At 37.5% G+C, this 17291-nt stretch overlaps 1 protein-coding gene across 2 annotated transcripts; it reads left to right on the top strand.

The window, feature by feature from the left end:
* The first annotated feature begins 1640 nt into the window (after positions 1-1640).
* b3gnt2l (UDP-GlcNAc:betaGal beta-1,3-N-acetylglucosaminyltransferase 2, like) lies at positions 1641-9830 on the top strand. 2 transcript variants are annotated; one of them, XM_058750593.1, is made up of 2 exons: positions 1641-1770; positions 4811-9830. In XM_058750593.1, exon 2 carries the CDS (start codon positions 4985-4987, stop codon positions 6260-6262), a length of 1278 nt encoding a protein of 425 aa, XP_058606576.1. In that variant the 5' UTR covers positions 1641-1770; positions 4811-4984; the 3' UTR covers positions 6263-9830. The 2 variants fall into 2 exon arrangements, with proteins under 2 accessions (XP_058606576.1, XP_058606577.1); XM_058750594.1 differs by lacking the exon at positions 1641-1770 and adding an exon at positions 2388-4700.
* The last annotated feature ends 7461 nt before the right edge of the window (positions 9831-17291 follow it).

Consider the following 17291-nt stretch of genomic DNA (forward strand, 5'->3'; position numbering starts at 1 on the left):
TGATGAAAGCATAATGCACTTGCTGCTTCAGATAACAGTTACAGCCGTTCTAATGACAGACAAAACACTCCATCTCCGTCATTCTCTGGTCAAAAACATTATTAACTCCATTTGAGCTTGATTTTCATATAATGTTAAGTGCAAGTGTCTGATACAATACCAACGCTAACGACGCAGTGTTGTTAAATTATTTAGTTTTTTGCACTCCCCCCCCCCAAAAAAAGTCTATATATTTGGCAGATGTAAAGCATACATGTGTATGTTTTTTGTGTTAGTCCATTTTTATTTTATTTTATTATTATTATAACAGCTCAGGGATGTTCAAGGAGCAACATGTTTGTGCACTTTCTAAAGATTTTAGTTCTGTTTTTGAATAAAGGGTTGGAAATGAATGCTTTTCTTTTTTTTCTTTTTTTAATCCGATTCATCGATTAATCGAGAGAAAAAAAAATAATCGACAGATTAATCGATTATTAAAATAATCGTTAGTTGCAGCCCTAAAACCATCACAGAAATTCTACTGGTTTCCACTACAAATACCATTACAAACATTACAAACCTTTAATCATTAAAACCATTAAATAATGGTTTCCTGCAGTGTGTTTTGGGACATGTTCCATTAGGATTTAACAATAATAATTCTTTAACAACAATAACAGGCAACCAATTATCAGTAGAGACCAACAGGGCCATTACAATTTCCATTATAACCAGTAAAACAATTACAAGTTCTATTCTAATTGTTGTTTTCAGCAGGGGATTTAAATAAATGTATTATTACATCAACTTATATACTCGAAATCTACATAAAAAGAGCAGAAAGCAAAAATGTATATGACATAATAATAAACAAAATTTAGAAACTACAGAATTCCTCAGTATTCATATCTGTCTGTCTGTCTGTGTGTCTGTGTGTCTCTGTGTGTGTGTGTGTGTGTGTGTGTGTGTGTGTGTGTGTGTCTTGTTAATCAGAGCATTCACCTCATAGGCTACTTCATTTACTCTATTTTCTAACTCAATATCTTTCAAGTGTAACCCGTCGCTGCTGTCTCTTTATGAATGAATGGAATATTCATGCCAGACAATGATAAATAGCAGTGGACTCTCGGATTAAGGTTGTCCTGGGATTTTACTGTAGTGCTGTAGGCTACATGCTGTGTATAGTGAGAGAGATGAGCAAAGGTAACCTGATGTAACTGTTCGCTTTCCTCCCCCCACTTTTAGCTTCTAGCCGCCTTTATCTTCTAACAAATATGAGTACACCCTAAGTGAACATGGCAAAACTGTATCCAAAGTGTCAATATTTTGAAGGGGCACCATTGTTATCTAGCACTGCTTTAATCCTCCTGGGCTTGGAATTCACCAGAGCTGCGCAGGTTGTTGCTGGCATCCTCTTCCACTCCTCTATAATGACATAGACATTCTCCTTCGCGTCTTGTTGGTATGGTTTATGAATGATTAACTGTCGCTTAAATAATATGCTATCCTGCTAGAACACCCTCAGTATTTAATTTTGAAACTAAAATACTCTTCTGTTAGAAAAAGCCTTCGCTCGAGACGGACGCGATATTTCCTTGAAGTGCTCAGGTGTGTTGGCTGATGAGCACCAATCACAGTGAGGTGCTGATGGAAAAAAAGAGGCAGGTCGACGTAGCGTTTTTAAAGCTTTTGCAGTGGAACAGCACGCACTCTCTGGAGGTGGGTGATAACGTGGTTTCATTTTGTCAAGACGAGCAGTTTGGACTAAGAATGTTTACAGACGCTCACACGGTAAGCCATGTTATGCTTTTCCTCATCGTTCTGTTCAAAATCTTGAGAAGTTTTCAACGTTAGTGTCATTTTCAAACAAACTGACAAAACTTGCAATGGTAGCTATAATGCTGAATACTATAGTATCCTATAGTAACTATTACTTGCTACTAGATAGTAGAGCCTATAGATACATTCGTGTGTTCAAATCTTACGTAGCCTATGTATTAATAGGGAACCACTATACAATTATGAAATTGATTTCTTTCTTTCTTTTTCAGAAATCTACTTATTTAGGTATTTTAGCAGAAACTATGCTTTAATGTTTAATTAACAAGTTAATGTGTTAGTTTTCCGTCAACGGTAACACTTTAGAATAATGGTCCGTTGTTAACAAGTAACTATGCAGGAAGTAATATGTAGTACCTACTACATTAACACTTAACTTAATAATATTAATTAATAGAGAAGCAAGATTAACTAAGCAGTAAGTAGTAGTAAATTTAGGACAAAGGTTCCTTATTAGATATTTGATAATTATTAAATAAAAATATACTCATTGAGAACTACTTGCAAACTATGACCAATTAATAAATAATAACCAATTAATTACTAATCACAACAGTAACGTCTTAAAAGTGAACAATTGGGTTCTTTGTGGAAACTAATTTATGAATATGATATCCCCCAAATAAGTCGGCTACTACTCTTACCAAAGGATGGATGTTCTCTGTTTATTTCAAACTTCCTGCATAGTTACTTGTTAACACGTTATTCTAAAGTGTTACCCCGTCAACATACAAAATCAGTGCAGTTTCTAAACTAATATCCCCGTGTTTCATAGTAGCCTACGACCGTTTCAGGAATTATCTGACTGGGGGAAAAAGAAAAAAAAACGGGCTGTGTCTCAAGCGTTGCCTTTTGACTTGCATGCACGAATATGTAGGCAGCCTGTGTTAAGAGAGGAATACAAGTAATGCTGCGTTATATGAATACTGTTTAACATAAGCAGCAGGCATCACTCCACCATAAATATTTATTTGCCGTAAATTTGGAAATAAAAACATTATTTTGCTTTTTTTTTTTTTTTTTTTTTTGGGGATGCATTTTTAGTATTTCATATCAACTAATGAGTCAAGACAGATATGGTATAAATCATAGTTGATTGCCTGTGGTTTATACATGATACTCGAACGGAAAGGCTTAGGGATACAACCACAATAAACATAATTTTATCTGCATTATTAATTAAAAATGAGGCCAAGTTTTGCTGTATACTTCAAATGCTGAAGCAATAGATCAGGATGAAGGGCTTAAACTTTATAAATCACGCACCAGATCAAAAAATATTCTGAATACACCTCCAGAAGGACAATGATCTATTTACAATGGGAATATTTACTAAAGGAGTATCTAGATGGGTTTTAAGACCATATAGTGTACACTGTCTCTTTCTCTCAGGTGCTGTATAACATCTGTCCCTGAGCTCAACGCAGTGTCCTCATGGGACTGAAATGTACTTCATTTTAGAACCTGTGCTGTTTAATTAATCACTGGAGACTAATTTTCCAATAAATTAAAAGGTTGTGTTTAATTTTAGATCCACGTACAAAAATAATGTCTTAATTATGCACAGTAAGAACTAGTGCTGGGCGGTATACCGGTTCATACCGAATACCGGTGTTTATTTTTCTTATGATATGAATTTTTAAAATACCGCAATACCGGTGTTATTTAAATAACGTTCGGAACGCGACACACGGTTTGAGAGGGGTCTCTTTTCACTATTGCATTGTGGCAAGAACACAGCTGTATGTGTTACTAAGCGTGTTCTGAAGCTGTAGAACTAGTAGAAGGTGATGACACAGAAGAACTCATCCACAATATCCACCGCGCGCCGCCACCAGCTCCCGCGTCTCACACACACGAGCGTGACTTTAGAACTATATTTAGCAACTTTCAGACCCTTTTAGCGGCTTTTATTCCATAGAATATACAAACTGACAAACCTAGCGAATGTTTTGGATAAACCTTAGCTATGGTTCAGTTGGAAGATGTCGCCAGTGCTGCCCCGCGAGCGCGAGATCTGACTCCCGGCGCAGCGTCGCGTCTCTCTGCGTCTGTTCTGTGCAGCGAGCGGCAGAGAAGCAACGCATTCATTTGGCCGTACCGCGACTGTTTGGAATTATAAATATGAGCATAGTTCGTCTGTTAATATTATGCACTTTTTTTTTTTTAGTTTACTCAGACGCAGGCAGTGCGCTGCATGAGACAAAAAAGTAATATAGCCAAAACCACCGCATATAGCCGCTCTTTAGTATAACGTTAGATGCATGTTGATTTTATCAGACGATGTCGCGATTATAAATGAGAGTGACTCCTGGTTAACATGTATTAATGGGTCGTGTTTAGTCACTATTTAGTGTGGAATTTTTCTACAATATTCGCTCATCATGACAGTAAAATAGGGCATTCTAAGTCAATCTACTGCAGTTTTTCCTCTCTCAATCAGTAGAAAATGTGGTTAACACCCGATCATGCATGAAAAAAATAAATACCGTCATATACCGTGAAACCGGTATAATTTTGAAAAATACCGTGATATACATTTTTGGTCATACCGCCCAGCACTAGTAAGAACAAACTAGTAGTAGTAATAATTTTGATGTATGGTATTATTGGAGTTGACAAAGCTCTATAACCAGTTTCAGTCAGTTTTATTTAACTTCTAGACTTTGAAAAATCTTGATTCCTTTTGTCCATATAATTAAAGAAAGAATTGCATGCATGCTGCTTTGGACTAACATGAGGTTTAGTAAATGATGACAGAATTTTAATTTGAGTGAACTTCATCTTAACTGTTAGCCAGTTCGTAAATGTTAAAGCAAGACTTAGACCGACAGCATTTGTCACCCACACAAACCACAGAGGAAACCGTCTGGTGTTTTTTGGTATGCTACGTGATGTTTTCATATAAATAACTTAAAAAGTTGCACATACTACTGTTTGACTGTCACATTCTTGTGATCTCACTTGCGTTACTGTTTCTTGTGTCTGCTAGGCTCACAGCTGAACTTGACATCAATGGGAATATGATTGAAGAAACTGAATTCAGTGGAAGATGAATGTTTAACACCAGTACATTCTGTAGTGTCAAACCCCACCATTTCCTGTAAAGACCAACATCCTTATTTGCTTCTCTAGAGTGTGCTGCTTCTAACAGAGTTGTTGTAAAATGAAAAAGAAGTACATGAAATTACTAATCGTAGCACTAGCTAGCAGCTTTTGCGTCGTACTCTTCTTTTCCAAGCTAAAGGATGTGGAACACAGCCAAAAAGACTTGGCTAAGATCCCTTCGGTTCCAGCTGCCACGCCTAGAAAACCAACAACTGTAGTGATAAGCACTATCAAAAAGAAAACCAAAAGTGCTATGCCATATGAACTCCCACCACTAACAATTTCTGAGACTTTCAGAAAAGACATTCCCAAAAACGGTGCCTTCTGGAACCGGAAGCTTCATTCTCTCCTCAGGCAGTTTGACTCCATCGACAATCAAACACGCAAAGACCCACGTGACAAGTTTCACTGTCAGCCTGAGAGTTTTGAGTTGCTACAAACCAACATTCAGGATATTCAGTCGTACCCTCCCCTTTATGGAGACTTCCTTAGAGGCATGGAGTGTCGAGACCCACCGCTTCTTATCGATCAGCCTGACAAGTGTGCGTCAGAGAGCAGACCGGATCAAATTTTCTTACTTTTTGCAATCAAATCTATTCCAAAGCACTTCGAGAGGCGCCAAGCAGTCCGAGAGACCTGGGGAAGAGAAGGCTTGTATGAAAACGGACTTCAGGTACGAATTGTCTTTCTGCTGGGCCGATCATCTGCAGATGATCCCAATCTCGACAAACTGGTTACATTTGAAGCTCAGCAGTTTCAAGATCTCCTCGTCTGGGATTTTCATGACTCCTTTTACAACCTGACTCTCAAGGAGCACGTGTTCATCAAGTGGATGCTTGATAACTGTCCTCGCGTGTCTTTCGTTTTTAAGGGTGACGATGATGTTTTTGCTAACACTCAAGCGATACTGAATCATCTGCAGTCTCTGGAGCCAGAACAGGCCACAGCGTTGTACACCGGGCAGGTAATTTCTGATGCCAGCCCGTTACGGGACCCTAAAATTAAATATTATGTTCCTCAGTCGTTCTATGAAGGTCCTTACCCTCCTTATGCTGGTGGCGGCGGATTCCTTTTTTCTGGAAACCTTCTTCCGTCTCTTTATCACGTTTCCTTTTACATACCCTTTTTCCCAATTGATGACGTTTACAATGGGATGTGCTTCAAGGCACTTGGAATCATTGCAACGAAACACGACAGTTTCAAGACCTTTGACATTCGGGAACAAGACCGAGAGAACCCCTGTGTACACAAAGACCTGCTCCTGGTGCACCAGCGTGACCCTCAGCAGACCATGAGACTGTGGAGAAATATGCACAGTGCCATGCTGACCTGCTGATGTTTGTAAACTACTAAACAGCATTGAGTTCAGCTGTAGTGCTTGATAAAACCCATGTTGGAAAAGAATGACCTGGTGAAATTTTCTGGGGGGCAACATGGAGACAATGCTGAGCATTAAAGGATAAGACTCTTTTTGTTTTTTCTTTGAATATTATACTTGAAAGAAAAGTGGTTCTCCAACACCATCATATCTTATGTTTCTGTGCAACTGAGCAAGGTTAAATATTATAGGTAATTGATTTAATCATCATTCTCTCATCATCGTGTCATTCCAAAATCGTACAGAACAAGCTTTGCTTTGTTCTGTGGAACACACATTTTGAGGAATGTTTCAGATGTTTTTGTTCTTCTGAAAATTAATAGAATCCAAATCTTTAGAGCTCCAAAAAAATACATAAAGGTAGTGTATATTGAAGTGGCATGATGTATGCTGAATGGACCACAATTTTAAAATGCACTATTTTATACACCCTCAAATCAAAACAAAGAAGGACATTCATGGAAACACAAACCTAAATAATTTAAAGGGAGAGTTCACCCAGAAAGTCAAAGTCATGTACTCTACCCCAGTGGTTCCCAACAACGTTCCTGGAGGCCCCGCAACACTGCATATTTTCCTTGTCTCCTTAATCAAACACACCTGATTCAGTTCATCAGCTCATTAATTCAGACTCCAATACCTGAAATGCCTCCAGGAACGTGGTTGGGAACCACTGCTATACTCAGTGGAAGTTAATGGCTACCATTATACAAAATACCCTGTTTTGTGGTTCACACAGAAAGATGTCTAACAGGTTTGGACATGACATGAGGGTATTTTGATTCAAACTTATACTGGCTACATTCACTCTACAAAAATGTGTCCCAGTTGTTCTTGTTTTTTTAATGGTTCCCATATGTGACCCACATCGTTTTATTTCATGCACAAACCACATGGAATCTGATCTTTTTGCTTCTGTTTTATGGACCATATGTGGTCCTAAATCGATTCAGGTCAAATGTTTTACTATACGACCGCAGTCTGAACAATCATATCTGAATTCATGTGACTTATGTCATTCGTTCACACTGGAATCTGACACATTTAAAAATGATAATGTGCACAGCCGTATAAAAATCAGATTGGATCAAAAAATCTGAATTGAGCAATGATTCTTGCAGTGTGATTGTAACTGGCTTAGAATATGCAATACTACTGAAGCTTATGTATTTATTCACACTACCTCTGTATGTCCTATTTTGGACCTATTCTGGAGTTTAAACCTTGTTGACTTAAGCATTCTGCACAATATGTTCTGTGAGAAAGACGGATACACTATTTAACAAGTTTGCATGTGCGAAATGAGATTGGTGTGTGAGTGAAATGCAAGGGTGACAGTATTGCTTGAAATAACTGTTCATGAGAACCACATTTCGTGGAACATTTCTCAGAATAGTGATCTGTGATAACTGTTGGGTGACTACCATCGTTATCTGTGACATCTTTATACATGAGTGCCTTGTCTACTTGTGATAAATGTAAAAAATATAACAAAGTATGAGATGAATTTTGTATATTTTTGAGGTTCAGTCTGTATATGCTTAAACTGTAATTTAATGTGTCTAGACTGTTATATTGTTTTCACTCTGCAGTATCCAGGTGTCTGTGCAAGTTATATTGAACTGCACAAATGAAACAATGTTAAGTTCACAGTTATTTAGTGAGTGTTATAACTGAAATAAAAACCTAACATAGTGCAGTTCACAGTTCAACAAGCATTTTATAGAATTGACCGTTTTTATTTAATTCTAAATATGGAGGAAGCAGGCACTGACAGAGGAATGAGGAAGCTGTGGGTGAACCACTCATTATTGTGACACGAATGGACAAGTCTGCATTCTTTAACTCTTATGAGAATAGATAAAATAAAATATCTATAAAATATATTTAAATGCTTTTGTGTTTGCTAACAAAACATTTGCATTTTGCGTTCTCTAGGAAAAGTATTACATTCCCCTGAGAAACGTAGTGTTTGCTTGCAAAAGTGTTGAACTAATTCAGAATATTTGGGATGCCTGTGCTGTTACTATTTTGTTGGTATACTAGGTAAAGTTATCTAGTTGATATTGCTAGATAACTAGTTATCTAGTTGTTATCTGGTTATCTGGTTTTCTTTTCTGTATTTACATGAACAGTTTTGCGGTAATCAAAGTGACATATTGATTTCAGTACTTTCTTTTTTGTGTTATTTGTAGGCTAATGATTAAGTTAGGTAATTACATTTTAACGAGGTCAAGCGCATATGGTTTTATGTGGCCAGATTTTGCAGCTGCATTGTTTCTTGTTGACAGAGGCATCTCTCATAAGTGAATATAGGCAGTTTTTAAAAGATTTTAAACATTTGCTCGTTAATTTTCCCAGTGGTTGGGTTTTTATTTTATTGCGCATGTTGCACTTTCCACATAGATCCTACTAATGTCTTTGTCTTCATGTAGAACATTAAGATTGTGTGAATGAGCACCCCAATTGTAACTGTTGTGTGAGCTATGACATGCAATCTCAGAGACATTAATAAATGTATTTATAGCATCCATATTTTCTTCAGATTATTTGAAGAAATTATTAGGGGAACTGCAACTTGAAAACTGTTAACAATCAATTTTTGTCTTGCTTTATCGATTACAGAATGCACAATTATTGCAGTAATTTGCACACTGACGTTTACGCTAATAGTTCTATAATTATTATTGGTGACTTACACTGTTAAATACAGCAAAAATGAAGCAAACTGCCTTTTTTTAATTAACTAGATGTTCATTCTTAGAATTACTGGCTTTTGAAATTACATTGAAGTTTTTGGTTTTTGTATTGATATTTTTGCATTTAGTCTATATAAATCATGAACAATTTTAAATCGTACATGATTTATATCTTATAATATCAAAAAAGTAAAAACCTTTTGGCAGTGGAGTGAGGAAATTATTATTTTACTTACAGTGCCTCCTGGTGCTTAAGAATTACAATATTTACTGTAATTCCCCAGAATTTTCAAGACTCAAGTGCTTTTAGGTGCCCTGCAAAGTGAATTTTAATATGGATTAAATTCATAATAAATTAATATTATACAAATACATACATTATACAAATGCTTTGAATAGACGTTCTGGAAAAGTGGAAGCAACTTTTTGAATTTAAAAATGTCTTGATGGACGTTTCTTACAAATAATCACACAAAATATTTGGAAGAACATGGGAAAAAATATGGAAGACAACAGCTACCATCAGCTGTTTGGTTACCAACATTTATTAAAAATATATTCTTTTGAGTTCAATAGAAGAAAGAAACTCATACAGGTTTGAAACAAATTGAGCGTGAGTAAATGACGACAAAATGTTAATTTTTGGGTGAAATATCCCTTTAAACTCCAACAAAATACATAGACATACAACATAGACCTCTATATACATGTAAACTAAACTGATAATAAATTGTAAACATGTTCCACATTGTGTAGCAAATATTTTTCAGAATTTCTAGACTATTTTAAGTAGAAAGTGAACAATGTATTTACATTTAACGCATGGCTTCGGCAGACAAATTCTCAAACATGTGGTCTTTGCATTTGAACCCTTGTTACATGATGTATTTCCTGTGTTTGGAGTGTTCAATTGAGTATGAAAACCACAAGTCTTTTAAAAAGTCTCACAATTTATGTCCTGAACATGATGCATGATGGGATACACTTATCCTCGAATATCACACCGGAGTGTGTGTTTAGTGTGTGTTAAGGTCAATGCACTTTGGCTTGAAAGTGTCTTGCGCACTTCCTGTTGCGTGCATGTGCTCTCAAGTGTCTAAGACAAGTGTGGGTATTTGAACAGGCCCTGTGCCTGAGCCCTCCCCACTTCTAGAGCACTCCACAATTTCACAATGTAAATCGATAGTGAAAAACCGCAGCGTACTCTAAGTGAGAGCCATTGGGGCAGATCTGAGAGTGCCTGGCTTATTTTTTGATAAACCCATCTTATTACGTAAAACCCCACCAATTAGACAGTCGCAGCTAGCAAAGCATGCCAATGGAGATCCTTAGCTCCACCCACTCCCATGAAGCACTGCAAATGATGGAATTGAATTGGTCTCTTTAAAATACTTACAGTAAATATTTGAATATATATAGGCCTATACATATTTTGCAATGAACTTTAAATATTGGTTTTACAGACACAACCAACAACTTTAAATTAATAGTTTTATAATTCTCTATCTTTTTTAGTGCCGCTTCATGGGATTGTAGTTCTTTCCCTCACTAAAATTAAGTACACAGTCTTACTGTTTTCTTTTTGTCTTGATATTCATTTACTTTTTTACATCAAATAAAAGTTTTTAATGTTGTGATTCTAAACATATCTGCTTGGCTTGGTTCATATTATAACACTTTAACAAAGACCTTTTAAAAATCTTTATGGGAAAAATGAATGAGAAAAATATTTCTGGAACATGCTACTTCTCACTTCAACAGTTTGCCTAGATGCTTTCGTCGGGGAGATTCTGTTTGAATGTGTTCAGGGTTAATGGTGCAGGTCTTCTCATCTTCACATGGCTCTGACTGAAGCAGTGGCATAGCCACGAGGGGGCATGTGGGGCCTAGGCCCCCTCATTTACATGTCCGGCCCCCTGAGATTTCTGATTGCTTAAAAAAAACACTTTTAAGCCTTTATCACAATTCAGCGTTCGAAAAGCAGAAGATTCAAATAGTAGCGTGGGGCCGTTCACATGTCGCGCCTAAAAACGCTTGGAAAACGCTAGTGCGCGCTATGCTTGCGCTCCCGTGGCGTCTGCCGTTGCTAAGCAACCTAGACCCCTGCTCTCCATGACGACACGAAGTTTCAGCAAAGATAAATGGATTTCCAGCGCTAAAAATCGCTTGCGCTCTGCTACTAAATTTATTTAAAATGGCTATCCCTGTACACAGAGGCGTAGCAATAGGGCAGGCAAGGCAGGCAATTGCCTGGGGCCCCGCTTTTTGAGGGGGCCCCCGACAGCTGACCATTTGAACAATCGGAAATGTCATTATTAATAATATACACGTAACATGGAGCAATTTATCTGCATCCCCCCTAGGGGGCTCCCTCTCGCTTTACGCTGGATGTGCTTGCTTTTTCCTCGTGATGCGTCGGCCGCCGTTTTCAAACTGGCACAGCACTTACTCATGCATTTACTAGGCTATTTTAAAAATGAAAAGGACTTATCCATCTGGCAGCCAAAAGCGGAAAAAAAGCAAGAAGAGGAGGAAAAGAGGAAACATGACAGCGGTAAGTTAAGTGATGGAGATAAGATTGACTTAATGATAATCATATGACACACATGTTTTTGTTGTTAATTTCAGCTTATTTTCGTTTAATTATTTGCTAGATGAATTACTAGTCCAATTACTAATAGGGTTACTGGGAAACAGGTTAGCTAGGGTTGCACTTAGCAGCAGCATGTATTATATGGCATTTAGCAGGTATTAATATGCTGTAACAGAATAGGTGGTACCGGAAAGACGCGCACATCACCACTTGGCAAGTTTCGGTACTGTGTCTTGCTGCCAGTGGGGAGCTCTTGAATCAATATAAATAAATATCATTACATTTAATTAGTTGACATTATTTATTTAGCTCTTATACAGTAAATTAGTTGAGTTTACATAATTAGTTGTCAACTAACAATGAACTAATAGTTTTAAAACTTTAAATTAAATTAAAAAGATTAAATTAAAATGCTAATCATATACTTCTGCATGCAGGAGCATTACTTAAGTTCCTGTCACCTTAAGTTCCTGATTAAAATTTTGTTAAAGAATAAGCACTTTGTTTTAAAAATAAACTATTTATGTTATATTATGTGTTTTGACTACTTTTTGTATGTTGTATAAATATATATCTAGGTAACAAAGATATATTAACAAAATAATCTTTTAGAAGGGCCTCATCTATTAATTTTGCCTGGGGCCCCCACTTCATGTTGGTTCGCCTCTGGCTGTACAGCAATGATCAGCTGTTCCCGGCTGAGCTTTCAATAGGTGTGTTCGACTTCATGCGGCGCCATGAAAACCGATCGGTGGCTGACTTGAAGCAGTGCATGCCGGTTAGAAAATTTGTCCGACTTGAACCAAAGACTGTAAAAAAGATGGAAGACGCGTCTCCGCTTCCTTCCACTATAGAAAAGTGAAGCGAATACATCTCAGTATGGCCGCTGCCATCTTGAGTAAATTACGTCATTTGGAGCCCGAGTCTGCGCAGTAGAGATTCGTTTGGAGCCCGAGTCTGCGCAGTAGTGTCGTGAGGTGGAGCCGCGGAATCAAACTCCCGCCCAAACTCCCGCAGACCCAATCAACCATAACGACACGCCCCGTTTTTATAGCATCAAATTACTAGCTAAAATCAAACATATATCACAAAAACGAACAATTGAACATATATCAGCGTGATAACAACTACCTTAAATGACCAAAACCATATTTCAGAATATTGTATTAGAAGTGTAATTAATTTTTTTATTTTGACTGAAGTCCCATTCGTTTACATGGAGAGGGCGGGTTTATAACCTGTACTGCAGCCAGCCCACAGGGGGCGATCAAAGAGCCCGCAGCTTCACTTTTAAGGACGAGTGAGACACACCCGACTTGAACCGGCGCCGACGCCGACGCCACGTCACTGTCACGTGTGGCATCAAAGTACCGGGATAGCGTTTCGAGAGCAGCCGGCTCACTCAGCTCGCGCAGTTTCTCCAGAGCGACTGCGGGAGCGCTGATGACAACACAACTGTTTCATGATTGGCCAAATTCACCACATGACAACAATGACGTGTGTTTCTAACGTCTTCCTTGGCAACCGACGTCACTGCGCAGTGCATTCTGGGACGTAAACAAGAGGGCGCCGCCATATTGTGAGGCCACATCGGGCGAGACTTAAAACAACCACATGAAAAACAATGTTGAAAAGTCGATTAAAAGAACAAAATGTACTATACAGAGACAAACTTCTAACGGACGCAAGAAAACGGTACCTGGAAAAGATGGCCAACCACCCACACCTATATTTTTGCCTGATTTTGATTTAGATAACCGCACCCGATCGTCACATTCAGGGTTCATATACGGTCATGAAAAACCTGGAAAAGTCATGGAATTTTAAAACAGCAATTTCCAGGCCTGTAAACTTTTGGAAAAATAAATAAAGCCAGAAAGTTTTGGAAAAGTCATGTTTCACAATTCTATGTACAGTATAATTATGCTTAATCAGGTCCTGAATTTCAGTTTGGATTGCGCATATATTCCCGCAGCTTTCGACTTTAAAATGAGGGAAATTCGTGCAAAACATTTATTCATTATAGCGTGTAGGTTAGATGAGTAAATAAATTCACACAACCAGTCATTTGAAAACAGCGCGAGTGATTCAGCTGAACCTCGTCCTCTCTCTTTGACCTTCTCTTCACATCTGCTGCACGCTGCGATACAAGACTTTAGCTCGCGTTTCGGTACAGTTGACAGAATTGTCAATTGCCTAATCGGTCATTGTTGTGTCGTCACAGAAATGTATTATTTGCACGTCTTTTTAAGTCTTTCTGTACTCGTGCGCTCCAGAGGCGCTTTTCTGTGCGCTGCAGTCACACCCAAAGCGCTGCGCTGCGAACAAACAAACACAGCTTGTTGCGCTTAAGTGGCCAAATACACACAAAATTATGTCAAAATGTTCATCCTGGCGAGTATCCTCATAAGCATTGTCAGTTTTGTCTTAAGTTGCGAAAGAAAACGCATATGTATAAGTATTGGATCCGTGAAACAGGTCTTGTGACAGCAGCCTAATAAAGCTGTGCCGTCTGTCATTAATGTTAATCAAACAACAAAAGACAGAAGAAATCCCTCACTGCTCTTGACTAAATAATGTTTTGTTGAATAACTTTAATATGTTGATTTACACTTTATTCAATTTCTGTAGCCTATTTAAAACAGATTCATATTACAACTTCCTCGGCGCGTCGCAACAAGTGGCCTCACAAAATGGCGATTTTTCCCATCAGCCACCGTGGCGCTAGAGCAGTGACGTCACGCCCCCATCCCCTATACAGTTCACAAATCTTATTTTACTAGGAGAATATCACAATCGTGTGAAAAAATGGAAGCTAAGCCAAACTTTGAACATTTTATAAAAAGAGATTAAACAATATTGTACTACATTAGATACAATTAAGAACAAAAAAGCAAGAAAGATCTATTAAGCTTATTTTTGTTACTTTAAATTGTTGTAATTTTATCCCTGGCATGAATTGTTTCACTTTACATATTCTCATGAATGTTTATTTGTTTTTGTACTTGTTGTGAGTTGTATATGCTTGTACAAACCTTTGTATAATTTTTGCATAATAATAAAAAAAATACTGCCCACAAATCTGTTTTTAGAACATTAAAAGCTTTTTTTACTGTATAGTCACAATGTTATATTGAGTCACATTTAATAAAAAACACTGATAAACGCTTATTGGTATTTAAATGTATGTTTATGTTGAACTTATTCTTGAACAGATGGCCCTGTATTAAGCAGTATATAAAAAGTGTTTCTGTTGCTCATGAAAACATTTCTAAAACATCCGTGCATTTGACAAATATAGCATGTTAATCACTTCATCTGTGATAAGAGTATCCAAACACCGCAAGAGCATCACTACCCCCAATACCTCCGCTTTCAATTCCGCCCCCGACTGCAAGCGGATGCTCTCGCCGATAGGTCTGTGCGGCGCTGCATGAAGTCGAACACACCTCTAATGTTGTTACGGGAAAGGATGAAGCTGGTTGGTTGGTTCTTGTCACGTGACCCGCGGTGCGTTTGCAGCATTCTGAAAAGTTGAAATGTTTTTAGGTGTGTTCGACTTCATGCAGCACCCTGCCAAAGTCCCTTTAGACCGATCGGCGGCTGACTTGAAACAGTGCATGACGGTTAGAAATTTCGTCTGACTTGAACTGACGCCACGTCACTGTCACGTGTGGCATCAAAGTGGTGGAACTATGATGTCACTTTGTAGGCGAAAACCCGAAAGCGAGTTAGTATTTTAGCACTTCCGGTTCCATTGTCCCAGAGTCAATGGGTTTTTTGAATGGGATTTTGGTTAAATACCTTAAATAAGATCCGTGGTTTACACAGGCTCAAGATACTTTCACATTTTATTCTACAACATAAAACACACCAGTACACCCCACTCGTGATTTTTTTAAACCGTTATGTTTCTTAAAAAAGATGGTTAACAAGTTGCTAAATGGGACTACAGGCGACAACTTCATACAACTTCATCACGCCGAACAGTTTATCAATTTATAGTATTTTCCAGTTGTAGTATAATTTAATTCAATTAATTGTAGAATGAATAGTTTCCTGCATTTTATATTGTTGTTTGACAATGTTTTTTTTGCTTTGCCCCAAAATGCAACACAATTCGGATGGAAGATGCTGTTTTATCGCTTACTGATACAGTGACTCTGGGTTAATTAGGACCATAAGGTGAACTCATAATATGATTAATCCACATTTACCGGCTTTACGTGGTGAAAGTGAAACTTTAATGATGCATAGTGCTTAACGTCACGTTAAAATTAAATGTTTATAGTCACATGAAGCTGTTAGAAAGCATATAGATTGAGGATTTCCTAGAAGCAAGGATAAAATATATTTTGTGTACCCACCCTAACAAAATTATACCTGAAATGTGGTACTTTGTTCACTAAAATAAATTTAATCTTACCATATCCAAAAACTCACTCACTCTGCCTTCAGGAGCTGGCGCTCTCCCTGACAGTGGCAGGTCGCAGCGCCACTTCCGGTGGCATCCCCAGGTGCCACGGCAGCTGCCAGGCCATTTCTGGCAGCTGCCATATTTCTCGTGGCAGCTGCCACTGGTCGTTCGTGGCACCTGCCACGGTTTTTCTCGCCGTTTCTGCTGTTCGGTAAAAACTACCTGTTCTCAGTGGCGAGCGATGGTGTTTTAAAATATTAAGGCAAAGTTCCCACAGGTGTGTTATTTATTATTATTTTTATTATTATTGTACATTTTTATGTATCAGCTGCCAGAGTTCGTGCCAGGAGTCACGATCGTTTGTCGCGGTTTCTGCTGCGACCAGAATATGAATCTAATAAGCTAAATTGCATAAGCATTTTCCCATAAAGAACATACACATAAGGAGTGTTTAGCTGTATAGACAGTATATAAGCACGTGTATACTATATACAGGTGCATACCCATCATTTCAGAAGTGAGGGGGACATAAATGTTATATATATATACACACACACACACACACACACACACACACACATATATACACACACATTGCCTTGTGAAAGTATTCATACCACTTCATATATACAGTATATATGTATATATATATATATATACATACTAGGAATATAGGAAACTTTATTTTTTTCTCTTATTTCTTTCTTTTAATTGGCTTAGATACACTGTTGGACAATAAACAATAAATTATTTGTTAATGTACTACAAACACTTTTTTTCATTTTTATCACATATAAGGCAGAATAGTTTCTGTACTGTAATAAATGCTATGTCAAGTAGCACTGAATTGTTCATATACTTTATTACCTGGAGATGACTGAAAAAAAGCACAAATAAACCATATATTGTGGCAATCGTGTGTTTAATGTCTTCACATTTCCAAAGGTTTCTGCCTTTTATTCAGAAAACACAGTGATAGCTGGACGCTTTTGTCCATATTAGGGATTTCCTAAGTTGTAAGTTATTACTTCTATATGAGTCCGTCTTGCACTTTCTGCACCGTCCGGCTTTGTGTATGACTAATATATATATATATATATATATATATATATATATAAACTTACCTTCCTGGTTAAATAAACATTACATTAAAAATAATTTTCGTAAGTTTTGTTGCAAACAATTTTTACTGTTATTTTATAATGAAAAACAATAATAATACATTTATAATATTAATAGAAAGCATTTATTGTTAGAAAATATCATTTATGTCATGTA

The sequence above is a fragment of the Onychostoma macrolepis genome, chromosome 18, assembly GCF_012432095.1.
Source record: "Onychostoma macrolepis isolate SWU-2019 chromosome 18, ASM1243209v1, whole genome shotgun sequence".
In the NCBI taxonomy this organism is placed as follows: Eukaryota; Metazoa; Chordata; class Actinopteri; order Cypriniformes; family Cyprinidae; genus Onychostoma; species Onychostoma macrolepis.

Bases quoted from the DNA above. Each gene is read 5' to 3' on its own strand.
- b3gnt2l (XM_058750593.1), top strand. From the start codon at position 4,985: ATGAAAAAGAAGTACATGAAATTACTAATCGTAGCACTAGCTAGCAGC.